Raw genomic sequence first — 27473 nt, 5'->3', positions numbered from 1 at the left:
AAAGTGTGCGTGGCTTTACACCAAGTTTAGTTTTTATACATCACAAAGTGAGCGTGGAAACGGGTGTATGCAACATTTTTTGTGCGTACGCACCATTTATACATGAGGCCCCAGGTGACTGATTCTGAGAATGGACTACAAAATGTAACACTTAGCTCCAGCAACTGTTCATTGTTAGATTTTATTTACTTAGAATAATAAACAGGATTTGATAAGAATGATCAGCCAGAACTCATCCTCTGACAGTGAGCCTGGATGCTCTACACAACACCCTTGGAGGTTGATAAAATGAAAGCCAGGAGTACAGGGCTGCAGTATGAAGTAGTCCCTAAGATTGAAATGTGACATTTTGGTGAGTATATGACTCTTAAGTCAGGTGTTTGGTCTAGTGGATTGCGCTGTCTGGTAGGATCAGAAATTCTACAAGTACAGCTAAGGTATTTTTCTCCTCTTTATGACTTATTTCTTGCCTTGGAACAGTAATTTCATGTTTGCCTCAGGTCAATAAAAGAAAAAGGGTTGAAGCTACCAGATGAAATTATTTGTGATGGTTTTAACAGCTTGTTATAACACATAGAATTCCATTCTTAGGCCCGCTTAATCTAAATCAGGGTCCAGGAAGACAGAGCACATCTCATCAACGCTTGTCACAATGCAAGACTCTACTCTGGAGTGTCAGTTTATCATAGGATCTGCTCACATGGGGGCAAATTAGAGGCACCGACTGACATAACACACAAATCTTAAGGTATTTTGGAGAGAAAGCTGGAGAACCCAGAGGAAAACTTCTGAGACACTGGAAGAACATGCAAATTCAACATAGACAGCAACAGGGCTTTATTATTATTAAACAAGCTGAAATACCCAACATTACATGGGGATTAATAAATGGGAAAGTCTGTCTTTTGAAAATTTAACATGAGTAAAAACAACTCACCATGAGACAAAAAGACATACTATTAGACTGTAAGACAATGAAATTTGTATTCAGATTATTTGAAAAGAAAATGCTGTACCTATGGTCTTAGATGTGATCCCGCTATGGCCAGTACAAAATTTTGTGTGTGTTGATATTGGAGTCCCCCTGTCAGCCCCGTCACACTCCTGATGCCTGATGGGAATTGTAGTCCCTGCTCTGATGCTGTTTTTTTTGGGTTGCACCCCCTTATAAGCATTCTTTTTGATACTACATATAGCCTATATTTTAAGTTAGACCAACAGCAACACAAATGCAAAATTTTGTGAAAGTTGATTCAGCAGACAAGCAAACAGCTTGTGATTTCATTTATATGTAAATAAATATGATTTAACTATTACCATACCTTGTTCATCAACCCATCAATTCTTCATACATTTATTTATAGTCTAAGTCTGTGTAGGGATCCTTAAATTTGTTTCCATCATTAGACTAAATCCTCATTTTGGTTGAATTTGAAGAATTATTTGCCATTCAGGCAGATCTGCCATTTCATTAGTATGTGATTATTATTTCTGTTTTTATGACAGCTGCAGAACATCCCCTTTGACCCTCATGCTATCAAAACAGCTAAATGGTCAAATTGTTAACCACAGAGCTTTTGCACTTTGCTAAATGAAATGGTTTATGAAAAGGATATATTTTCTAGACTGGCAGGAACTAACAATGAAGGCTGTAGTGAATGACACTCTTTACCATTTAATATTTCCTCCATCCAGTGGTCTTTCCCTTCAAACATTCCCATTCCCACGGTGCATTAGTAATCCTAGTTGTAATAATGTGATTTGTACAGTGTTTGAAATCAGTCTCACACAAATTGGCATCTAATGGAGAGGTGCTATTGACTGAGAGATGGGCCGCAGAGATTCACTGCCACTTTGTTATTTAGAGAAGAGTTTACCAATTTTATAATTTCTGAACAAAATACATGATATGAGACTGTGAGCAAAGATAACAGGAAATGAAGCTCTGGAAGATGTGCATGACAATGCATGGGATCAGGGGCACTGCTAGAGATTGTGGACCCCATAAAAGGATATCATATTGGGAAACCCAGCCAGGCTAAACCAACTCTACTCCCTGTGAAGCCAAAACATAACATTTAAATATTCAAATTAAAAATAAGTAAATATTTAAATATATATGAACTTAGGTAAACAGGGTGCTATTTTTTGTACACACTTTTTTATATCTTATCATTATGGTACCAACAGCAAAATCAAGAACAAAAGCGTGCTGGAAAAAAATATATAACAATATTTGGGCAACTGCCATATTTAAATATAAGAGCCATCAAAATTTCACACAGGTGCACTCTATAAAAGAGGAGTATCTGCACAGCCATCTTTTCTTCAGTTTAGAATTAATGATTGGGTGAGTAAGAACTTGTTATTATAGTGAGCCATAAGATCGGCCACGACAAGGAGCCAAAATCCATATAGGCAAAGCGTGTTGGCACTTTGCTTCACTACATTATTATTAATATTTTAACATTTTTTTTTTACTCACGGTGTGTCTGAAAAGCATGGAGCGCTTATGACACTGCATGTTCCGTTTATGCTTCAGCCTCCAAATGAAAGGGGTGATTGAAAACACCTTCCTCTGTGTGTACTAAGTGATGTGATCAAAAAGAAATACAGGCACATTATGAAACCCAGACAAAATCACTCAGGATTGCTTAAACAAGCTAAATGCTGTCATTATTTTATTTTTCCTCAGCTAAATGGCCTTTTGCTCCTTGAGGCCAGAAGACAATCTCTTTTATATAAATTGTGGCTCTGGGACTTAGTTGAATAAGATGATGCCTATGTTCATGTCTCACAAATGATGTAACTTCTCCTTCTTCATCTTTCGGCTACTCCCGCTAAGAGTTGCCACAGTGGATCAGCTTTTTCTGTATCTTCCTGTCCTCTACATCTTGCTCTGTTAAACATGCAACACCTGCATGTCCTCTCTCACCATATCCATGAACCTTCTCTTAAACCACCCTCTTTTCATCTTGCCTGGCAGCTCTATCCCTAGCATTCTTCTCCCAATATACCCAGCATCTCTCCATTGCACATGTTTAAACAAACACAATTTTGCCTTTCTGGCTTTGTCTCCAAACCATCCAACCTGAGCTGACCCTCTAGTTCCTAATCCTGGCCATCCTTGTCACACCCAATGCAAATCTTAACATCTTTAACTCTACCACTTCCAGCTCTGTCTCCTATTTTTTGGTCAGTTCCACCATCTCCAACTCATATAACATAGCTGGTCTCACTACCGTCTTGTAGACCTTCCCTTTCACTCTTGCTGGTACCCGTCTGTCACATATCACTTCTGACATTCTTCTCCACCCCGCCTACACTCTCTTCTTCACCTCTCTTCTACACTCTCTGTTACTCTGTACTGTTGATCCCAAGTATTTAAACTCCACTTTTGCCAACTCTACTCCCTGCATCCTCACCATTCCACTGACCTCGTTCACATTCACACATACTATGTATTCTGTCTTGTTCCTAGTAACCTTCATTCCTCTCCTCTCTACAGCATATCTCCACCTCTCCAGGGTCTCCTCAGCCTGCTCCCTACTCTCTTTACAGATCACAATGTCATCTGCAAACATTATAGTCAATAGGGACTCCTGTCTAATCTCCTCTTTCAACCTACCCCTCATCATTGCAAATAAGAAAAGGCTCAGAGCTGATCCCTGATGTAATTCCACCTCAACCTTAAACGCATCTGTCACTCCTACCGCAGACCTCACCACTGTCACACTTCCCTCGTACATATCCTGTACCCATCTTACATGTTTCTAAGCCACTCCGAACTTCCTCATACAATACCACAGCACCTTTCAAGCACCCTCTCATATGCTTTCTCCGGGTCCACAAAGACACAATGCAACTCCTTTTGGCCTTCTCTATACTTTTCCATCAATACCCTGAGAGCAAACATTGCATTTTTGGCGCTCTTTCCTAGCGTGAAACCACACTGCTGCTCATTAATCATCACCTCACTTCTTAACCTAGCTTCCACTACTCTTTCCCATAACTTCATGATGTGGCTGATCAATTTTATCCATCTATAGTTACTACAGTTCTGCACATTACACTTATTCTTAAACATCGGCACCAATACACGTCTTCTCCACTCCTCAGTCATCCTCTCACTATCCAAGATTCCATTCAACAATCTGGTTAAAAATTCTACTGTCATCTCTCCTAAACATCTATGTTTCCACAAGTACACTATGTCATCTGGACCAACGCTTTTCCATTCTTCATCCTCTTCATAGCTGTCCTTTACTTCCTCCTTGCTAATCTGTTGCACTTCCTGGTTCACTATCTCCACATCATCCAACTTTCTCTCTCATTCTCTTCATTCATCAACCTCTCAAAATACTTTTTCCATCTGCTCAACACACCCTCCTCGCTTCTGAGTACGCTTCCATCTTATCACCCCAACCTGCTACACATCTTTCCCAGCTTGGTCCCTCTGTCTAGCCAATCGGTACAGGTCTTTCTCCCTTCTTAGTGTCCAACCTCTTATGCAACTCATCATACTCCATATCTTTAGCCTTTGTCACCTCTCTCTTCACCTTACACCTTATCTCCTTGTACTCTTGTCTACTTTCTTGATCTCTCTGACTATTCCGCTTCTTATTCGCCAACCTCTTCCTCTGTATACTCACCTGTACTTTCTGATTCCACCACCAAGTTTGTTTGTCCTTCTGTCTCTGTCCAGATGTCACGCCAAGCACCCTTTTTGCTGTCACCCTTACTACTTCTGCTGTAGTTGCCCAGCTATCTAGTAACTCTTCACTGCCATCTAGTGCATGTCTTACCTCCTCCCTGTACTCCACCTTACAGTCTTCCTTTTTCAACTTTCACCATTTGATCTTTAGCTCTGCCCTCACTCTCCTCCACTTCTTGACCTCCAATGTCATCCTACAGACCACCATCTTATACTGCCTAACTACACTTTTCCCGCCACCACTTTGCTGTCTTTAATCTCCTTCAGATTAACCCTCCTGCATAGGATTTAATCCACCTGTGTGTATCTTCCTCCACTCTTGTAATTCACCCTATGTTCCTCTCTTTTCTTAAAATACATATTCACCACAGCCATGTCCATCCTTTTCACAAAATCCACTACCATCTGACCTTCTGCATTCCTCTCATTGACACCATACCTACCCATTACCTCCTCATCTCCTCTGTTCCCTTCACCAACATGTTCATTGAAATCCGCTCCAATCACCACTCTCCCTTGGATACATTCTCCACCACTTCATCCAACTCGCTCCAGAAATGTTTCTCATCCATCGCACACCAAACTTGCGAGGCATATGCACTAATAACATTCATCATCATCACACCTTCAATTTCCAGCTTCATAATCAGCACTCTGTCCGACATTATTTTCACCTCTAAAACACTCTTGACATACTGTTCCTTCAGAATAACCCTACCCATTTCTCCTCCCATAAACACCATGGTAGAACAATTTGAACCCATCTCCGATATACCTGGCCTTACTCCCCTTACCATCTAGTCTCCTTCACGCACAATATATCAACTTTCTTTCTCTCCATCATATCGGCTAACTCTCTCCCCTTACCAGTCGTACTGTGATCATTCAAAGTTCCTACCCTCACTTCCACTCTCCTAACCTTCATCATCTCCTCCTGTCTCTGGACATGCATTTCTCCTCTTCTTCTCCTTTGGCCAACAGTAGCCCAGTTTCCCCCCAGCCTTATTGGCTAACAGTACTGTTGGTGGCTGTTGTTAATCCGGGCCTTCCCATTCCAGTATTGTCTGCATATTGATCTGGAAGAATTTTACTCCAGATGCCTTCTCAGATGCCTTCTTGATGTAACCCTTCCCATTTATCTGGGCTTGGAACCAGCATAAAGAAACACTGGTTTATGCCATCCTCTGTGGCTGATATATACTAAGTGTTGTATTATAATGATCTATAAATATTTAGTCCACATTGCAAGTTTTATTTAGCAGATGTTTTCAAGGCAACTTATGAAGGGGATTTTAAAGCATTATAATAATAAAAGGAACATCAGAATTTATGCCAGTTATTAGAGTGTCAAGGCATCAAATAAGTCAGGAGTCACAGATTTAGAGTGAACAGGATGAAATGTAGAAAGATGCCTTTAGAGTATCAGAGAAATGTTTAGAAAAAATGCTCAGAGTATCAGGTACACCTTGTAGATCATGAAAGGTGGCACTAAGGATAGGAAAAAAAGAAACAAACCATCCCCAAACTTCACTGTGAAAAGGACTAGGGTTGTAAGTTGTACTAGTGAAGATAATAAACTTACCATTCAAAATTACTAATAAACTGGTCATCGAAATGATGGACAAAAGCAGATCTGCAAAATACAGCAGCATTGCATAGCATATCTGGAATAAACACAAGGTCAAACAATGTAAAACAAACATCTGTTCATTTACAATTGAACGTCAACATTTGCCTTCAAATTCTTTTTCAAATAAATTCAGATTGTATTCAAATAGCAATGGCTGATATAGTGTGACAGCCCTAATATTTACTATCTAATATAAATAACAAAATGGTAACTGAAGCTGTGCAGACACCAGGGCAAAAATGATTAGCAAGGTCCACGAACAACACTGACTCAAAGATACTCTTGATAAAAAGTCTGTTTAGCATTAAAACCAATAGTAACAGAAACTTTGTTTTCAATTCCCTGTGATGCAACTCATACCTTATGTATTGATTAATAACAAGTATATTCCTTCTACTGCGGTGGGCTGGCGCCCTGCCCGGGGTTTGTTTCCTGCCTTGCGCCCTGTGTTGGCTGGGATTGGCTCCAGCCAGACCCCTGTGACCCTGTGGTTAGGATGTAGCGGGTTGGATAATGGAATGGATGGATGGATATTCCTTCTAATTAGATTTTTCTTATCCTTTGTTCTTTGGGTTAGATTTTATGATTCTCAAAATTAATTAATTTGCTTCACCTAAGGAAAAATGAAACAATGTTAATAAACTGAATTTTCTTGTAGAAAAAAATTGGGTGAGACCAACTGTTGCCATCTGTTCTCTCTTTCAAGCTATCTTGCTGTTCATTCCTTTTCCGAAACTGGGAATTTGGGCTTTGACATTTCCATTAATAAAAATGAAGGTGCAGTTAACAAAGGCAGTGTGTGTAGTGGTTTAAAGCTTTGGATTTCAAAACCCTGAGGTTGTGTGTTCAAATCCTGCCTACTGACCACTGGGTGACCATGAGTAATTCACTTCACTTGCCTGTGATAAGTGGTACAGGGTGACTTTTTAAATAAATAATTGTATCCATGGAAGTGCAGGCTCAAATTGGGTGTGGGTGTGTGCAGGCATGCTTCGCTCTATGGTTAACTGGGATACTTGGCAGATTGTGCCACATACATGTGCAGAGGTGAACAGATCGATTGATCTCAATTGTACCTCAGAGGTAATGGCTTGTTGCACCTGCACCCAAGTAGACAAGATAGATAAAATGGAGCCTGCACAGCAAAGGAAGGGAGGAAAAAATAAGAGGGACAAAATAAAAGGAAAGAAGGGGAGGTGGTTAAATGACAGAAAAGGTGGGTTAGGAGCGAGAGAGCTGGTGCAAGACTGGAGGAAGCAGGTGGTTGGGAATGGAGCCACAGGGATAGAGAGTGTGGTTGGTGCTCAAGAGGGTGCTTAATTTTGCTCGTATTGAGAAGCCATGCAGCCAGAGCAACCACGAATACTCCGGAGGACTCCCCCACAAGGCCAAGAGATGGCAGCGGGAGTCGAAGGATTGGGAACGCTATGGAATGGGTGCAGGGACATGGGCAGGACTGAAGGTTGTCTGCACCTGTTGGTTGACGTCTCTCCAATGCTGTGAGATCCAAATAGGGCAAGCCGGGGAAGATGTCAGTTTTAAAGGCATGCACCAGGGCTCGGGAATTTTAAAGGACAGCTTACCTGCATGGATTTTTAGCCTCATTTTTATGGATTGTTTATTGGATTTTTACCTCAACAATCACTGACTTTTATTTGGTTATTTATTTATTATAGAAGAAGCACTGCACGTTGAACACCGATTTTTGACTTGATTTTAGTAAAAAGTACTTGGCACCTTTTGCACCTATCCCTTGCAGCATGTGAGTCCTCATTTGCTTGGCTTCTCTCAGTTATGACTATCAATGTTCCTGGTCCAGATGGAACAGATAGTTTGAAGTCGACCCAGACCGTCACACTACCTGTGCTTCAATTGGAAAAGCAAGAAATGTAACCAATTGTATCTGAAATGTTGCAAGTCACCTTGGATTAAGGCATCAGTCAATGACAACATTGGCTAGCAAGTGGGTAGATTGCCACTTTATTACTGAAGTTCGTAAAGGCCATGCAGCCTGAACCCTTCTGGCTAAAAGGTGGGGGGAATATATTTTAGTATGAATGTGGATTGCTAGTTTTGGTAAAAAAGGGTTTCTAAATCATGAATAAATTATTCTTTTAAAGGTATTTTCAATAACTAGCTAATATAAACTGAAAATTATGTGCCCATATTTTTGAGAGTCCCCGTCAGTCACAGGCCCTTGGAATCATTTTAACTTTCTCCCCACTTAAGGTGCCCCTGCATGTGGCAGCTCTGCTGAACACAATGCCCTTGGTAGATATCACCCAGTTATCTGATAGGCAGTAGGATAGGTGCATAAAGTAGTGCTGTAGGCTGGGGAGTTGGACGGTGGATTCCCTCATTTGTCCTCTCCCATTAACTTAGCTAGCCATAGCTCGGTAAAAACTACTGTTTAGACAAAGTAGGAACTATTCTGTGCCTCAGCAAAGTACAATACTTATTGCCCATTGGTACAATGGCAGGCTAAAGATTCCAAAGATGAAGAAATATATGGTTAATCTGGGCTAGCTCAAGCTCATTGTACTGCTCAAAAAGAGACATCCAAAAGACAGTCGCCCTTTTAGATCCATCTGGTCGTAATCTGTAATTGAAATCGATGAATTTCCCCCTTGGAGATTGGTGCCATCAGCTGATACCAAAGCCAACCCCAGTAGTGAATTACCCCCTAACACCGAGAATAAAAATATCAGGTGGGGTAAAGAAATGATCTGTAAGTGCAGAGAGCCTTGAATTTTTAGATATGAAACTAGTAAAGGACAGTGGAAGACTGTTTCTTATAGGAATCAGCATAACAAAATTTCAAAATTATCTTAAATAATGTATATAGAAAATTTGTCCTACAGATCACAGCAGGGGTGCTGTTGTGGTGTCAAGTCAGTGCTGTTAACACGATCATCCACTGCTGCTGCTGTAAAGTATTTGATTAGGATGAAGAGTTTTTTTTTTTAATGAAAACATAGCCATATTAAGTTGAGACAAAACATGCTTTTAACTAATTTGATAAAAAAAATTTCCTTTAAACTCTCTACATATAGTATGTGCAGGACATGCTTGTAAAACGTCATGTTGCTGCAATTCCTGATCTTCTCAGCCATCTGTTTTCTGATGTGCTTGAGTCAGGAATGAATTCAGGACTAATTGTTGTACCCCTGGACTTCCAATAACTAAGATAATGAACTGTCAGTCAGTCAGTCATTGTACAACCCGCTATATCCTAACACAGGGTCACGGGGGTCTGCTGGAACCAATCCCAGCCAGCACAGGGAAAAAGGCAGGAACAAATCTCAGGGCAGGGTGCCATAATCCAAAATAATAAATATTCTAATTTATTAGATTGTGTTCATTTTATATTACAGAACTGTAAATGATAGTAAGGTGCAACTGTATAAACATGTAAATCTTGTCAAGGTCTATTTTTTGAAATAAAGACAATCACTAAAGGAGCGCTACCTGCAGCAGGAATATCACTATAACTGAGAACAAAGAGTTTCCTTAACAGCTGATAATTGTGATGAATAGTGAAACATGACAGCTTTTTACACCGCATTTTTGATAAAAAGAAAGGCACTCTTGTTCACCCAGGTAATTAAATCATTTAACTCAATTTAGAGAAAAGATCTGGATTTTTGACTCACTCATTCGTTCATTATATGTAAGTTATCCACTGATAGAATCTTATTGTCTGCTGCTGCGGCCAATGCATTTACCCCAAATAGAAAGAACAATGTAGTCAAAAAGCACTGTTGTCAAAAAAAACCCCAAAAAACTGAAAAACATTAAGACCACAGATGAATACAGTACTTCTGCTGTTTATATTAGGTGGTCTGTGAACATGAAGGTGTAAGCAACAGTTCTCATCACTTAATAATTCATTCAGCTTCACTTCCCAGGTGGTAACTTTGAGTCAGGAGCAGAACTGACTCGCAAACTCATTCATACTTTCAGTTCACCAGTTCCACGGTTCAGGTCACTCACCACCATCTCGTTTAGCATTTTGATACATCAAGGACAGCAGTTCATTGTTAACGATGTTGTACATTTCTTAAGGCAATTACGTTTCCCAACAGAAGGAAATGGTGCTTTGGTGCTATGGTCTCTCAGCTTTCAGTGTGAGACAACATGTGTGAGCGTGGAGATTCTGTTTGTTCTTGTGTTTGCATAGGCTTTATTTTCAGGTAGTAGAAGTGCATGATGGATTAACAGCAACTCTAAATTGGCACATTATGACTATTGAAAAATTGAGTTTACAAGTAGATTAAAGAAGTCATGATAGTATAGTAGTATATCTCAAAGTTTTTTTGTTGTTTTTAACATTTAACTAGATTTTAGCTTGTCTAAGACTTGTAAATTATTGCTCCCACAACTTCAATGCAAACCTGATTGACAAAATTAAAAATTAACCACATTCTTCCACACAGTAACTGCAGGCTTTTGTGTTTGGACACACAGAGTTCATTTGGTTTAAACTAGCCTGGAAAGCTTGAGATGAGAACCTCATTCATCCATGGGTGAGAAAAAATATTTCTCTGAATATTTGTAGTATACCTAGTCTTCAGTTGGTCTTGGATGGACGGACAGACAGACAGACAGACAGACAGACAGACAGACAGACAGACAGACAGACAAATTGCACACTCACAGCACAGACTAGTAACAAAGTGTGCTCAAAATGAGATGATAAGGAATTGTTTAACTAAATGAAGATATCAAAAAACAATAAATATATAACACAAAATCCTATCTAAATTCTCACGGCAGTGATAATTATTTAACAAACACTGGATAAGTGAAATTGAGCAAAACACTAGGACTACATGATAAATAATTAACACAGACACAGACACATAAGACACAGTTCAAAAACAGTCCAGTACAGCAGGAGCAGGTGATGATGGTGAGTAAAATGAAAAACCCCTGTGAACAGACCTCTGAAAGAAATGTAGTTTTGTCCTACCAGGTTCCAGTTGTTGCATGAAGATTTGGAGTAACTGGGAGAACTTCCCATACAAAGACGTATCTAACCAGGACAAAATCACACAAACAAGCACATACATCCTGAAAGAACAGTAGTCCATGGTGAGTATTTTTGAAATCCAACAGAGTGTGAAATAAAATAGACAGGTGTCTTTCGGCTTCTTTTTAAACATAGCACTTGTTTTATCATGTAGGGTCCTATGTTGACCTTGTTTTCCCCTTTGTATTCTTGATTGTGTACATCTTAACAAAATGTCAAAAATCCCATACACTTAGCATTCTATGATCAGGTACTTTAGCACTTCCCTCTCCCTTCCCTTCTACATCTGTAATCTCAGATAATTAGAGTAAATAACAGGCAGGAATTAAGTTAGACATTTCATTATGTATTATTGATAATACACCCAAAAATAAAAAGGAAGCAGAGTACAATAAGAATATTGGGAAACCATACCAGTACAGCCTAAGTAGCAGTGCATCTTGTGTCCATAGGTGGCTCTCAGCTTATCTTCAGTCTAGCTTGTTTTGCTACCCACATGGCCTTTGAATGGATTATTAAAACCGACCCACATGCCTGTCTCAATATGGCTGCCAGAATAGAACTGTCTTCATCTCTGTCTTTTGTTCTGGCTAGAAGGCAAGAGAGAGAGAGGGATAAAGGCAAGGCAACCTACTTCATACCATTCTTACCATAAATCATAAGCCAGTGGGGCTTCATGGTATAGAATGGACTCTGATTCAAAACCAATCATAAACAGCCATACTTTAGACCAATGATATAATTTCTCCATTCTTTTCCTGACCAGTTATCAATGAAAGCACCACAGGTACAATTCATCCTACATTTGTTTTTTTTGTTTTTTGTTTTAGTCAGTTTATGGCTTTCCTGCGGTGGATTGCTTAAAGGCTCTAAGTCCAAACACAGTCACCCTTGCCAAGCTGGTCTGATGTTCTGTCCTCCCTTACCATAAGTTTCACGTCCTGAGTCAGTCCTAAGACTATAGGGGGTGTTTGTTAGGTAAACATCAAAACACCTCTCTTCTCATCAATGAAGTAACACATAACTCCTGAAACAAAATAATATGTAATATTATATTTGCATTGTCAAGTTTACAACTAAAGACAGGCAAAATATTTGTCAACTTATATGCTAGAAATCACTCTACCACAACGCCTAATCATCCTTCTTCACAGCAACCCCCATGGCACGCTGAAGCTGCCCAATGATGTAATACTACCGGGGCTGCTTGGATTTGTAGGCCATTTATGTGCCACTGCTACAAATGTGCTAAAGCCACAACTGGTGACACAGCTTTCTTTCTTTCTTTAAAGATTATACAAGTGTAAAGCTAATTTTAGCAGATAAAGACATACAAAATATTTATCAACCTATATGCTAGATATTACACATTTTTATTTATACTCCACCATAATAGCTTTTCTTCTGGTCTACTCCTTCTAAAAATGCTCACACAACAAGAATAATATTCCGCATTCACATTGAACACTGTCTCTACACTTCACCCTTGTTCCATTTTCCAGAAAAGCAGAGCATTGCACACAAGAAAACTGCTCCATACAGTGAATGAGAATGTTAAAAAACGTAAGGCTTCATATGCAAGCTTGCCATGTCCAAAAATGACATGGCTCTAATCAGTTAGTGTCCTCAGCATCACTCCATCCTTGTCAACACATTTCTAGGTTGGCACAGGTTCCACATACAGACAGTGACCGACTGAGGATGACGTTTCATGGAACAGAAGGTAAGAGAAAATATCATGGAAGCAAAACAAGTGAGGGTCTTTGTGGCTAGTGAAAGAGCAGCATTATCTGCAATGTACGACAAGTCAAATAAAATGAAACAATGAAATACATAACAAGCAAGTGAATTAAAAAGAAGCAAAACAGTTAAAACAATGAACACGATAGCCACTTGCATGCTAAAGCTAAAGCAGGTGAAAGTGAACTTTTAAAGAGAAGTAAAATTTACCCTCAAATTAATTTATTGGGAGATTCTTCCAGTTAAAAATTAACTTAATTTGAAGATTGACATGAAATGAAGAAACCATGTGGTCACTGTGTGGCACTTTTAATCAGAATTGTGCCAGCTTGGACTAAGCAATATGAGACCTGCCAGAATAATATTGGCCCTTTTTTTTAGCTGTTCTATCAACCAGCTACTCATTGCTACTCTGGTCTGAATTTTTTTTAAGTGATTGCAGGTAACTAACTTGCTTGTTATGTAAAATGTCCATTGAAAGCACATAGCTGGTGTGGAAATCCCTTTTTAAATGAAGTTTGTTTGTATCACAGAATGTTGGCATGCCACCGTAATAGAGCTCACCTGCAACGTGGGATCTCTCACGGTCAATCTGCCAATTTTTAATTAAAAAGAAGCCATGCAGCTTAAACAGAATTCCTTCCTTCTGCCTACTCTCTGTGTGTCTGGCTAAATGCCATGTACCTGTAGCTCTATTAACAAAAAAGGCGGTGGGTTTAATTCAGCAAATCCTCCTCTTCACGCTGCCTCTTTCAGGACTTTCATTTTATTGATGAACACGAGGTAGTACTCCACAGGAAATATTATAGATCTACTCACAAGAGTGAGAACTCAGGTTTTTCTTCTTACCATTAGTTTTTAATAAACTAGCCTCAATCCTGAAACTTGAAAAGGAAATAAGGATGAATGAATGCCTCAAGATGTTAATACAGGACACAGTGTAAGCTACTTCTCACTGTGACTTGTATTCAAACATTAAGCTGTTACTCTGCTGGTAAATTTTTTTAAAAATTCTCCTTTTACATAATAGTGGCAAACAATCTCACTGACGGTGATTGAGAAGGTGCAGATTGCGGCAGCCATCCTGGGATCCCTCTTCCTTCTTGCCAGCATCTCATGGCTCATCTGGTCCTCCCTCAGCCCATCTGCCAAATGGCAACGCCAGGACCTGCTCTTCCAGATCTGCTACGGCATGTATGGCTTCATGGATGTTGTCTGTATTGGTGAGTAAAGATGAACCGCTAACCGTGAACCTTGTATTCTTGATCACTGAGGAGTTTTGGTGGTCTTTATAAAATCAGGGAACTGAAGACCAAAACTTGTTTCACAAGTAGCCACACGATAAAGACTGTGCTGAATACTCCTGTTGGTTAGAGTTCATTCACTTCAAGTAACAGGAACATTTCCTAGCATTTAGATGCAAAGTTTTAGAAGTTAAAATGTTTATTTTTCAAAGTGCAGGTGCCCTCACGTTTCCAGCTTTTCAGATTTATGATGGCTTCCTCAAAATTAGTCCTCACATTGTCAGCACATCTGCAGCTTCCCATTGACTCTCACTTTACTTTATTAATCACTTATGTCTCCTTCACAAACAGAAATGGATTTAAGCAGATATGAACACCCATTTATAAACTCAGACAAATGGGGAAAAAAGAAAGTGCAAAGTGAGGACCCTCCAATAATGTGACGTTTTCAGGATTCATATATCATTTGGACATATTATGACAATAATTATGTTTTCCTGTAACCCCTCACATGCCGTCATACATACACACACACATATATACAGCACAAGGTCCACAGCTTATCCATGTTGCTTTCTCCTGCCATTCACTTTGCCATAATGGAGGTTTTGACAAATCAAGAACTGTTCCAGCCTAATGCTCATGTGTATTGTCAAGGGGTCTAATATGGTTAGTGTAGGAAGCAAGCAGAAATTATTACCTTCATGCAGCCAGTGTGTCTTACTAGAAAAGATGCAAAAGTAGCAATTAGATGAAGAAAGCATGTTACCAGCTGGAAGAATCCTGTTATTGATGCTATAAAATAATGATAACAAATGATTTGTCCCCCATTTGTCACGATCAGGTTTTTGTTTTTTACTGCTTGACTTCAAAAATTATAGACCTTCTTTTAGGGGTTTTATAGTTTTTTTATAGGTCCTGTAATCCTGTGGTCACATCCACACTGATTACGTGCTGGAAACATTTATAACGATGTTGAATATACAGTAAGTAACAATCTCCAGCAATGCCATTGTGGTTTTCTTCTTTTATTTCTTTCTCTTTTTTTTTGGTATTTAGTACATTTTTTTAATCCCTGAGGGGATAATTGTCATTTTGCGTGACCTTTGGAGGTCAGAGTGCAGGGTGAGCCATGGTACTGTTCCCCTGGAGCAAATTTCAGGTTAAGGCCTTGCTCAAGGGCCCAACAGAGTAGGATCCCTCCTGGCAATAAAAGGATTTGAACTGACAACTTTCCAGATACCAGCGCAGATCCTTATGGGTGCCGCCACCGCTTGGGGAAGTTTGTTGGTGTTATCAAGTGTTAGATGTGTGTGCAGCATAATATTTCCAGGTCAAAGGTATAAATGTCATGTCATGCAGTTCCTAGTTGTTCTTCATTGAATTTAGCTCAAGCTTTAAAACTATTATTCCTGTGTTGTTTTGAAACTCATTTTGGTTGGCAAATTCTGGCTCTGCATTTTGGCTGTGGTTTAACATTAACATTTTGGCCCTGGTCACATGTGTGTTTATTGGCTTTCTAACTTCACCTAAGATTTTTCATAAATATATTGGGCCTTGGTTACTACTTTCTGCTTGTTACTTTAGTTACAATTCAGAGCAGAATGAAAAGCAGGGTGCCAGATTAGGTGAGATACCTTGACAACAATTCTGAGACTTCTTTACTCACAAAGCTGGTAACATCAATTTATGGGTCATTTTATCACCTAGTTTGATTTCACAAGCCTATCTAACAGTCAGTTGCCCCTGATGTGCCCTGAGAACAACCTGAATTAATTGCAGCATGGTCTTACCAAGGTGTTGAAAACATGGCATAGGGATGTAGACCCTTGCAGAATTCAACATGTCCATTATTGTAGCAGATTAGCTTGGTGTGGCCTCTTCTTAGAAAAATGAAGTCTGTCTTATCTTATGGATGCTCTATTAGATTAGTCTCTACTGTATGAGTAGGCCTCTGCTTTACATTTGATTAGATTAGATTGAAATTAGATTAGATTTGATTTGATAAACTTTATTAATCCCAACGGGAAAATTAGATTCATACAGCAGTAGAAACATAAAAAAAATACAAGGATACAGACTCACAGGACAAATGCAATCAATCCACAGACAGACAGGCAGACAGACATACAGATAGATAGACAGACAGATAGATAGATAATACTTTATTGTTCCCAAGGGGAAATTAAAAGTTCCAAAATAAATAAATAAATAAATAAAAAGGCCTAGTATGTATGCAAAGTTACCAGCAAAGAAATTTTTATAAAGTAGTAAACCCTGAGCCAGACTAAGGTCATTCTTGTTTCATACTAAGCCCTGTGACGCCCATGCACGCGTGAGTTAGTATGGTGTGTATCTCCTTGAAACCTATGAGACAGTTAGGACCTTCTGAAAGAAACATTCTTCTAGCTTTGTTCACAGCTCTATTCTACTTGTGAAAAAAAAATGTTCATAACCTGCCAAGTTTTTATTGCATTTTAATGTTACATTGCCTGATGGTCTGTTTTTCTGCCAATTCTTTCATTGATTGGTAGTGATTTATTGATCAATTTGATATGAACGCAGCTTCAGCAGACTCTCAAGTGATTATTTGTGCTGCATATAATATTAAGATGAATACGACAGGATAGCATTTATTCATGCATTCCTTCATCTTGTGAAGAAATAGCAAAATTAACTTAAACAGTTTAAGCATTTAGTTTGAGGCATTGGGAGAAACCTAACTCAGAGGCATTTCTTACGACAACATGGAGGAATGAGCCTGTAGCTAACTAAATGTGCTCCTAGACAGTGCCTCCAGTAGGGTATTCAGAAATCACTCTACCAGTTTTGCCTCCATCCTGTCTTCCAGTGCGTCCAGGGTTTGCCCTGTGATGGAGAAGGCTTTCCTGATATGTTTGTTCAGCCATTGTATGCCTTTTGATCACCATTTGCTTCCCCAGAAAGCCACAGCGTAGAACAATACATTGGCTACTATGGACTAGTAGAACATTTCCAGCAGCTTGCTGCATACATGAAAAGATGGGAGTCTTTTCCCTTGCTGAGCAGTGCCACTATTTTCTCAGACTAGTCCAGTTTGTGTTTATGTGAACCCCCAGGTGCTTATAGCTCTACCCCACTTCCACATGTTCCCCTGAATGAAGACTGGTCCTAGAGGCTCTTTGGCATCACAGAAATCTGCCACCAACTCTTAGATTTTGCTTATGCTGAGCTGGAGATGGACCTTCACAAGCCTCCTGTACTGCAACTCATCACCCATTATTATTACAGCCTATAATTGGAGGACTCATGTGAGAATTTCTGTAGGTGGCAAGCACTGGTAAAATACTGGAAATCCATCATGTAAACAGAAATGGAGACAAGGACATTTCTCTGAGGTACTTCAGAATTACACACTACCATTTCTGAAATACAGTCCTTGAGCTACACAAACCGCCTGCCTGATGGTCATGCAGGTAGTCCATGATCCAAGAGATTGTGGAGACATCAAGATGCATACCCTTGATTTTTTTCCCCCAGTTGAGGAGGAAGAATGATGTTAAAGGCACTGGAGAAGTCAAAGAAAATTATCCTTAACCGTGGTGTCAGCATTGTCCAAGTGGGCTGTGGCTCTGTGTAGCATGTTAATCAGAGCATCATACACACCCACTACATGCCTGATAGGAAAACTGCAGAGGATCAGATGTTCTGAAACCAGGGTTATGAGCTGCTTCATGACCAGCCTCTCAAAGGACTTCATGATGAATTATAAATGAAGTGAGAGCAACTCGTCTGAAGACCTTGGGAATCACTGGAGTGCTGTTTTTTGGCACTAGGACAAAACAAGATGTTTTCCACAGCAGGGGAACCTTCATGTTCCGTGAAACATTTTAGCACCATCCTAGCATTATGGTAATGAGTACTATATTGCTCAAAATGGGTATACTGTTGCTATGAATGTATATACCCTGATCGATATTGATGGTATGCGGATGTTCAGCTCTGATTGGAAGACTTAAAATGTGTTCTGAAAAGTAATCTTGTACGTTTAAACCACCTTCATCTTAGCATTGTTGGCTCAAACAGCATACAGCCTTGGACCAATGGGTTCTCGCTGTGTCTTGATCCTCTTATCAGAATAAATTGTCAGGAATTCATTAAACTCTTTTACACATTGCAACCTCGTCTTTTTAGGCTAGCAGTTTTTTGGTGACAGCAATGGAGCATGCTTGGGTGGTCAACTGCCATTCTCCATCCATGTCAAGGTAGGATGAGCTGCATTCTGATATACTGTACATCTATTAGCATCATTGATGCACTCATCAGTTAGTTGGCTCAACATGTCCCTGCCTGTTACTCTTCACAAGTTATATTGGTCTCTTTCAGCTCCTTTCATCAATAATCTTTTTCCAGCAACAAAACCTGAATGCTTTTAGAATAGCACCACACTCTTGATAGTCCTGCGACATTCATGTGTGAAAACTCCAGCAGGGTTGCTATTCCTGACACTTTAATGCCAGTGGTTTCTGGCACCCATTACAATTAAATCTTTAATCTTGTCCATTCTCAAGTTTAATTACCAACCCCAATAAATGATTTGTAGATTCCTGCCTACTCGCTTTAGACAGCAACGTCTGCACATATGACGCCATCACGGATAATTTCAGTCCTTTTCCTGGAAAGCACAGGTGTATCGTAACCCTCTGTGTACATGAAGGAGAAATCAGATCTTCAACTTACGTGGACTGACTATTAATATATATAAACAAACATTAAGGTTTATCATATTGTGGCAACCAATAAATGAATATGATGAATTTTTTAACCCTTGTGTTCCTTCGTCATTTAAATCATGTGTGAAATGCAGCCTGGCCACCATTACCTTTAAATCAAAGTGCTATGTAAAGCAAGTACAATCCTTCTTTTGGGTGTTTACGTGGGCTGCTAAGCGGTCCACAGTTCTTCTGAGCTCTTGAGTATTAGCCAGTGTCCTGTGTTGCTCTCATCGAAATGATAACTTTGTGAATCAAGCAGGTTAAGCATATCCTCGCCTCCGAGGTTATGTAACATCAGTGCGCCTGATCACAACCAGTAATTGTTTAGAAGCCTATTAAGCCCAAAGTGCTATGCTGCAGGCCTCAGGTTACTATTGCTCAATGGGAGACCTGCCTGGGAAGATGGAGTGTGTAATGGCTCAGGGTGGCCCACAACCTTAGGCTTCCACATCGATATTTATAACTGAGATGCATCTAGGGCGATTGAGGACACAAACCAACACGTTGGTACAAAGTGCATAGTGTTGTTTATTCAAAATCACAAAAAAAGAAAAGTGTTCAAAGAGTGCATTTCCCTCAATAAAATATCCAGAAAAAAAAACCAAAAAACAGTGTGTGTGTGAAAGTTAAAAACCAATAAACAGATTCTAATAAATATATCAAAAATCAGCATAAAAGCTTTCATCTTAAGCCCCAGTGCATCTCTCTCTCTCTATTGTCTTCCCCTGGGTCTTGCAGCAAAGCTCACACACTGACAAGCAGGGTCCCCTTTTCCGGCTGTCATCCCAAACACCTCCCTTTGACATCTGTTGGAACCACTCCCTCATCCTGCCACAATCCACAGGATGGCCCCTTTGGACCACTCCTGCTCCCAGTACTCAACAGAAATGACCTCGCACTTCACTTCAACACAGGGGCATCCAACCGCCTCGTCTCCTCTTTCTCTGCACTAGCTTAAATCACCCAGTTCTTCCATCCTCTCTCTCTATTCTTTTCACACTTGATTTTTCTTTCTTTCATTCTCAAATCTCATTTCCCATCCTACCTTAGATCTTTTTATGCTACTAATGATTTTGGTGCTTTTCGCAATGGAACACAGAGAAGAAATGAGGGATGGCTGTGCTGATCATGTGAACAATCAATCAAACAATTGCTCCATTAAAGCCACACGGCTTTCCACCAGCATGCAACTACACCCACCAAAGCTTGGGCCACTGTGTTTTAAACCTTGCTCTGCTATGTACCCCTAACAATGCTGTCTTACAGAGCAAAGGTGCATAACCACTGAATACTGGGCAAAGTAAGAGGATTGACAGTTAGGGGTTCAGATGTTCAGTATGATTATGCGTTGTTTGTGCAGTTAGTCGGTTGTTTTAAGGAAGAAGAATGAGTGCTCATTTTGTGACATTCTTAGTGAGAGAGGGTGGAAATGGTAGGCAGTTTTTAATATATACCATCTTTGTTATCCTCTCAGATTTGTTAGGGCTGTTCCTTTTAATCAGTAATATGTAGTAGCAGCTACATGAAAAGCAATCAGCGACCTGCGGTAATTCTTCCTTGAGTGCATTTTGAACAAGGGTGTTTATTATGGACAGTACTAGCCACATGCTGACAGAAACAGCAGTTAGTTAGACACGAGCAAATAAGCAAAAGTTATCTTGCAGAGCATCTATGTTGAACTGTGTCTCATCTCAAATTAAGACAAAAATGACTAAGTTGGAGTTATTAAGTACAGCATTACCAGGTTTGTAATTTTGCAAATGATTAAGATAGCCCCTGCCATGTGAAATGTGCTGTAATGCTATCTCGATTGGCAGGATTTAGCAACCAAAACTGTTTTCGTAGTGGGCTGCCTATAATGTGTGCAGGCCCCTACTGGGCGAAATTCAGGATTTTAAGCAATGGAGCAGATTCATGGCTTGCCTACCTTGTGTAGTTTGATGAGCAGTGTGAACTCTCCTTTAGCCTAGAAGGACCATTGTCACTCTTCTTCAGGATGGGGTGGTGACAACACTGCACTACTGTTCTTATTTAAATATAAATTTGACAGAAGCAAACATAGTTGAATTGCACATGAACAGATAATTTTCATCACTTTGCAGTTCCTTTGAACTATTGTATATACAGTATATCTATATAGTATAATAATCCAGATAGCTATATCTTCCTGACTCGGTTTTTCTGGTATTGCCTTCTGGATGTGTGCGTCGCTATCTAAACCATAACCTGTAAAATGTATGTATGTTTTGTTTTACATATTATCTTTATTAGGCGGGCAACTAATAAAGATAAATGTAACTAAATTAGTTCCCCAATTTGTTTTTCCTGCATTATGCACTTAATTTTAACAGTTTTTATAAACACTTAGTCATGGGGTGATAATATACAACCAATGCATTAGTTAGCACTGTATGAACAAAGTTTGTGAACTGCCAGTGCATTAGCACAGCAAACCAAACATGTAATCAATTTATGGTTCTACAAGCTTATTCAGTGCAATAAGCTTAAAATATACAGTAATCATTGCCCAAAGCATATTTGTGGATTTTCACATTCACGGAGGTCCTGTTCACTAATCCACACAAGTATTATTGTACTTGTAACATAATGACCAAATGTGGTCATCTCATGGGCTTAATTTGACTTTGAAGCTTGGGGTGGTCAAACAAACCATAAGATAATTGCATTTTAGGACGAGTCCATATTACCACGTTTTCATTTATAAATGCAGAGATTTTTCTCCTTTTGTCCACACTAGCAAATCCCATAAAATTAAGACTTTTAAAATGGTTTACACAGTCGGATACTTTCATAAACACAGTGTCAGCGTTGTAATGTGGGTGGGCAAAAATGGAGTTTTCCAGAAATGATGCTCTAATCACACCTCTGGTTGGTTCATGCTTATTTCGGGGCCCTTCCCTGATTGGATTTTCGATAAATTACAATGCCTCATTCACTGATTGGTCACACTTCACAGAAGATAAGCTATTCCAATATAACAGGCTGGGCACAGAAGAGTTGCATTTCATGGTGCTTGTTGTGCTGCTTGTCTGTATGCATCTAAATGTGTTTTGTGCAGTTTGAACGCTGCTTACATGCTCAAAATGCAAATACTTTACTGGTTACTACAGTTTTGTGATAAATCTAATGGCTGCCAGTGTTACTGTTATAATGAAAAATTCAGAGAGCTGTAAAAATCAGACTGTAAATCACTCATTTGACAGCCTCTTATCAATCTTTATTACTTAAACTTAATTTGTTCTGTAATGAGGGGAGCATTCAGCATCAAAAATTAATAACAAGGTGCTAAATGAAGTGGACGGGTGTAGAATGCAACTGAGCCAACGATATAAACAGAGAGACACATTTGCACAACGCAGTAAGGTGCAGCTAAAGACACACACAGGTACACATGTATTTATGTATTTATTTCCTTTATTGGGTTAGTTTTGCAAATGTTGTGTAGTACAAGATGTAGTCCGATTGCTATGGACTGCTTATAATCAATCCCCTTTCAAATGAACATAGAGCTTAATACTTTTTTTAAGTGTCACTTTAACATTTGCGGTCTTTTTATTTAATGCCAAGATGATCATCACCAGTTCTGAACACTGTTACTTTCATTTGTGATTTCCAAATTGACATGACACAGAGGCAGTTTGCTTAATAAAGTATCTATCTATATCTATCTATTATCTATCTATCTAATCTATCTATCTATCTATCTATCTATCTATCTATCTATCTATCTATCTATCTATCTATCTATCTATCTATCTATCTATCTATCTATCTATCTATATGCTGTGAACATTGCTATCAGAGTCCTGTGGGCCGAAAGCCTTTAAAACACATAAAACACAAGGAAATCAGATCTTCACGGAGTTCTGAATTTTTCACTACAGCCGGCCAGGACACCTTCATAACAGAAGGACAGGGGGATGAAGCTTGCACGGGGCAATACCTCCCCTGGAAAGGACAGAGGGCATCCTATAGCACCACAGGTTTGGAGCATTGAAGCTCAACGCTGCTGAGATCTGTGGCCACCACCAGGGTGCGCAAGGAGAACGGCTGAGCCCTCCTCTGCAGTGCTGCTGCCACACCTGGAAGTACATCTGGTAGGAGATTGCCAGACACCTGGAGCACTTCCGGGTGCTCTATTAAAGGGCCGCTTCACTCCATTTGGAGAGCCAGAGAAGGAGGAGGTGGACAAAGCTTGCGGGAGGAGGACTGGAAAATTGAGAGAGAGAGATCCTGTGTTATATATTTGGTACATTGCACTGTGTGCTGCTGTAGGAAGCGAGACAAAAGCGTTTCCCACGGCTGAATAAAGGTGTGTTGTGTGCTGAACTTGGGCTCTATGTTCTGTTGTGTCTGGGGTTTGGGGAGCTGTTTGCCCCCTGGTGGTCCACATGCGTCACTTCAAGGATTTTCTGCCTGATGCACACATGCCCAGTGTACGTGAAGGTCTACGTCATATGCGTTTCTGGGCATTTCAGTATGGACATGTATACTTTTGTAAATGATGTGAAAACTCCAGTGTGGATGGAGATAGTTTTCAAATGTGGTAGTCTGTACGTACACTATAAAAAAATGTTAAATATATGGAAAAAAAACTGCCAGTTACGGTTGGCAGAATTTTAACAAAAAATAATCTGACAATATTTTTAGGTCTGTGGTATAACTTTATATTGAATAACTGATTTTTCTTTACATCAAATGACAATATATGCAAAGCTTTAACCATAAGTTTAATTAATGTGTTGTTTAAAGTTAAAGAATATATATTCTTGGTGACCATGTGACAGTGTATTAGAGCAAACCATACACATTCAACAAACAGCAAGATTTCTTTAGACAGCATGGTGTAGTAAAATTAAAGATATATAATATGGTTTCCTTTCTGCTGTCATTATCTCATTTTCTGAGGCCATGATTACCATTTTTTCACAGAAAAAGGAATATATTTTTTTACAGGTTAACAATGTAAAAAATATTATATTGGTCTGTATGTGGCTGTAGCTGGACGTCCAGAGAGCTCTACATCCGTCACACCAGTACGGCCATTTTCGAGCATTTCAATCTACTCATAGACGACACTATGAGACAGAATTTTATCCTCATACTGAGCACACATGTGGAAATGAATTTGTGCTCCTGGCACACCTTCTGTCCACAGAAAGTGTATGAAAGAACTCTGTTCCTGTTTGGTGCAATTGATAAGTTTTGCAAGCCATCTTCACCACAGGGTGACAACTCTTATACTAAACTGCAAGGGCAGCTGGTTTGCCAGACAGAAACTGGTCACATGACACTCTCAGACATGACCAATTACTACTTCTCCCACCTTCACCGTTTCCAACAAAAAAATATAAAAGTGCAGAAACTTTTTTGAATGTCCCTCATAAAATCCCCATACAGGAGAAAACGATATTCAAAATTAGAGTCCCCAATAAAAAAGCAGGATGGCAGTAATTTGTATCAGAATTTGGTGCATGTATTATGTTGCACTGAAATCATGCTTTCACATCAAGTCCAGCATCACCTCAGTATACTGTTGTGTCAGAAATAATACTGTAAAACATTCTGGTGTGTCTGGGGAATTGAACTGCTTTGAATTATGGAGCATTTTTTTTACTTTACTTCATCAAAAGATAGAAATATCACATTTTTGTTCATTAAATATTTTTGTAATGAAGAATCAATTTCAGAAATGACAGCAATAATAGAATGGCATTATATGTGTTTTAACAGTATTTTACTGTGTTGTGTAGTTAAAAACCAAGCAAAAAAAGATTTTGTGGTACATCAGTAGCTTCAATAGAAAGCAGTTTCCAACTCAAGGAATGTAAAAATTACATCAGTTGGCGCACTACTGTTAGTTACTGGTTGTTGAGGGTCTATGGCTAACTGTAGTTCATATTTCTTAAACTATTTTTAAAGTACCTCATAAAGTGTTAGAATTTACATTGAAATTTCAAGAATTGCGGGGGAAATTACACTGTCAGTTAAAATTTTGTACCATTATAATCTGCAGGTAATGCACATGTCACAAGGTTGCTTTGAGTGTCATATAAACGCTGAGTCGCTGTTTATTCTCTTTCACACAACGGCATACAGAGCTCCCATTCTCTCTCTTATGGACAGTAGAAAGGGAGCTCCTTTTCTCTTCCATTAATTTCTAGATAAGTGATTCTTTGTTTTCCTTCCTTGCCATTTTTTTATTTTTATGATACTGTACCTGATTTAACTTACCGGGTATGACTTCAGGTAGCAGGAGAAGTGAGTTGGAGCTGCAGAGGAGCTCACAAGCTGTTGATGTGATGGGGTCTTCAGACCCATCTACATGTGCCACTCTGCTGCCATTTCAATTATTTATATTGAAGGAGCTATACAAAAGAAACAAGTTCAAATAATGTCTGCAGATTTATTTGCAGTTTGAAACTGAGAAATAATTTAAAATATTCATCCAATTTTCGGATTTTTAAAACTATGAAGTTTGCACTATACAGTATGAGACATAATGAACTTTAATTTTCTTGGAGAAGTACACCAAATTTCAACAAAAAATCAGTTGATTGAGAGGTTGTTTCATGCAGACTAATAGGCAACCAGGCAGGAACAAGACATTCAGGCATTACAACAACAATAGGTTGTTATCATATTTTATGTGAATTTAACTAAAAATGCATGCACTTCTTATTAATCAGGCTTCTAGCTTTAACACTTGTAACTTTTTTTTTTTTTGTGTCGCTAAGACCATTCAATGGTTTAAAAACACATTTTGCCTCCTGTGAAATGTGTGCCCCCTTGCTGCATGCCACTATGCATTCTAATAAATAATGTAAAGTAAAATCTTAAGATGCAGGAGTGTAATTCACTTGTGGCTTTCTAATGGCATTGATGGATCACTCAGGCCCACTTGCTCCTCATGTATATGAGAAGAAACCTTTGGCTGAACTGCAGCCTTTGTGCTATGGAACCAGCGGATACATTATTTTATACATCTTGAGAAAATAAGGAAAATTTTTTGATTCATTGCTCTTAAGTCCATCTGTTTTCCTCATTCAATTTAAAAGGAATGCTGCTTTAATTTCGAGGCTAGAGGAGGACGCTTTTCTGTGTCTTGCTGAAGTATTTCCTTTTTTCTATTACTGTCAAAAGGGTGGAGATTTTAAAATTATGAAACTCATTGTTTTTATATAAATTGAGCCCTGGCCCGTCTATAAGAATTCCCGACAGTTGTCCTTGTTGTGTCAGCAGTGGTGCCAAAGTCACCATCTAACACTGTCAGCATCCGTACAACTCCCTGCACTGCAAACAAACAGAGAAGTGAAATTAATGCAAAGCATTCAGGCCCTCTGAACAGCACTTCAGTCAGTCCATCATCTCACAATGAACTCTGGTTCTTTCAAACTGCATGAAAGGGCAAGGCAAGATGGTAAAAGTACCCTGTGAAACCCCTAAAGTTTGCTCTTTTGGATTATATCTAGATAAACTTTATGAATTCCAATGAGAAATTCGGATGTATACTGCAGCAGAAACATAAAAATACAAAGATACAGACTCACAAGTGAAATAATCCAACCAATCAACAGATAGATAAATAGTTATAAATGTATATTGTGCATAAATAGAAAAAGAAAGAGTTCAAGTATGTGGTCTGAGACACTGGGTGGAAGCATTGAATTGCCTGATAGCAGCCGACAGAAAAAGACCCTCCTAGAGGTGCTTCTTAGCACACCACTGGTGGAATGAGCCTGTTCTAAAAGTGCTCCAAGACAGCACCTCCTGGAGGGAATTTTTCATGATGGCATCAAGTTTTGCCACCATCCTCTTGTCCACAAGTCCTCTTGCTCCAGTGTGTTGAGGGTTTGCCCTGTGAAGGAGCAGACTTTCCTGGTAAGTTTGTTCAGGCATTGCACAATGTAGAACACCACACTGGCTACATGGACTGATAAAACATCACCAGCAGGCTTGCTTCACACATCAAAAGACCAGAGTCTCCTCAGGAACTACAGTCTTTTCTGGCCCTTCTTGTACTGCGCCACTGTGTTGTTAGACCAGTCCAGTTTGCTGTTTATGTGAATCCCCAGGTACCTGTAGGTCTGTTCCACTTACACATCTTCCCCTTGAATGGTGACTGGTCTCAGAGAAGTCCACCTCCAATTTTTTTGTCTTGCAGATGTTGATCTGCACATGGTTCTCCCTGCACCTCAAGATCAAGCCCTCCACAAACCTCCTGCACTCCAACTCATTTCCATTATTAATGCAGCCTATGATGGAGGATTCATGTCAGAATATCAGGAGATGGCAAGTGCTGGAATTATACTACAAGTCCATTGTGTAAAAGGTAAAC

The 27473-nt window shown here is 39.3% G+C and overlaps 1 protein-coding gene across 1 annotated transcript in view; it reads left to right on the top strand.

Annotated features, from left to right (window-relative positions):
- LOC114656768 (E3 ubiquitin-protein ligase MARCHF4-like) overlaps window positions 1-27473 on the top strand; it is a 228844-nt gene that overhangs the window by 110503 nt on the left and 90868 nt on the right. Inside the window, exon 3 of the mRNA XM_028808382.2 lies at window positions 14147-14339. Within this exon, the coding sequence (XP_028664215.1) occupies window positions 14147-14339 (193 nt within the window). The remainder of the gene's footprint in view (window positions 1-14146; window positions 14340-27473) is intronic.

The sequence above is a fragment of the Erpetoichthys calabaricus genome, chromosome 8, assembly GCF_900747795.2.
Source record: "Erpetoichthys calabaricus chromosome 8, fErpCal1.3, whole genome shotgun sequence".
Classification (NCBI taxonomy): domain Eukaryota; kingdom Metazoa; phylum Chordata; class Cladistia; order Polypteriformes; family Polypteridae; genus Erpetoichthys; species Erpetoichthys calabaricus.
Note: the sequence above shows the minus strand (reverse complement) of the source record. Positions and strands in the feature narration are given on the sequence as shown.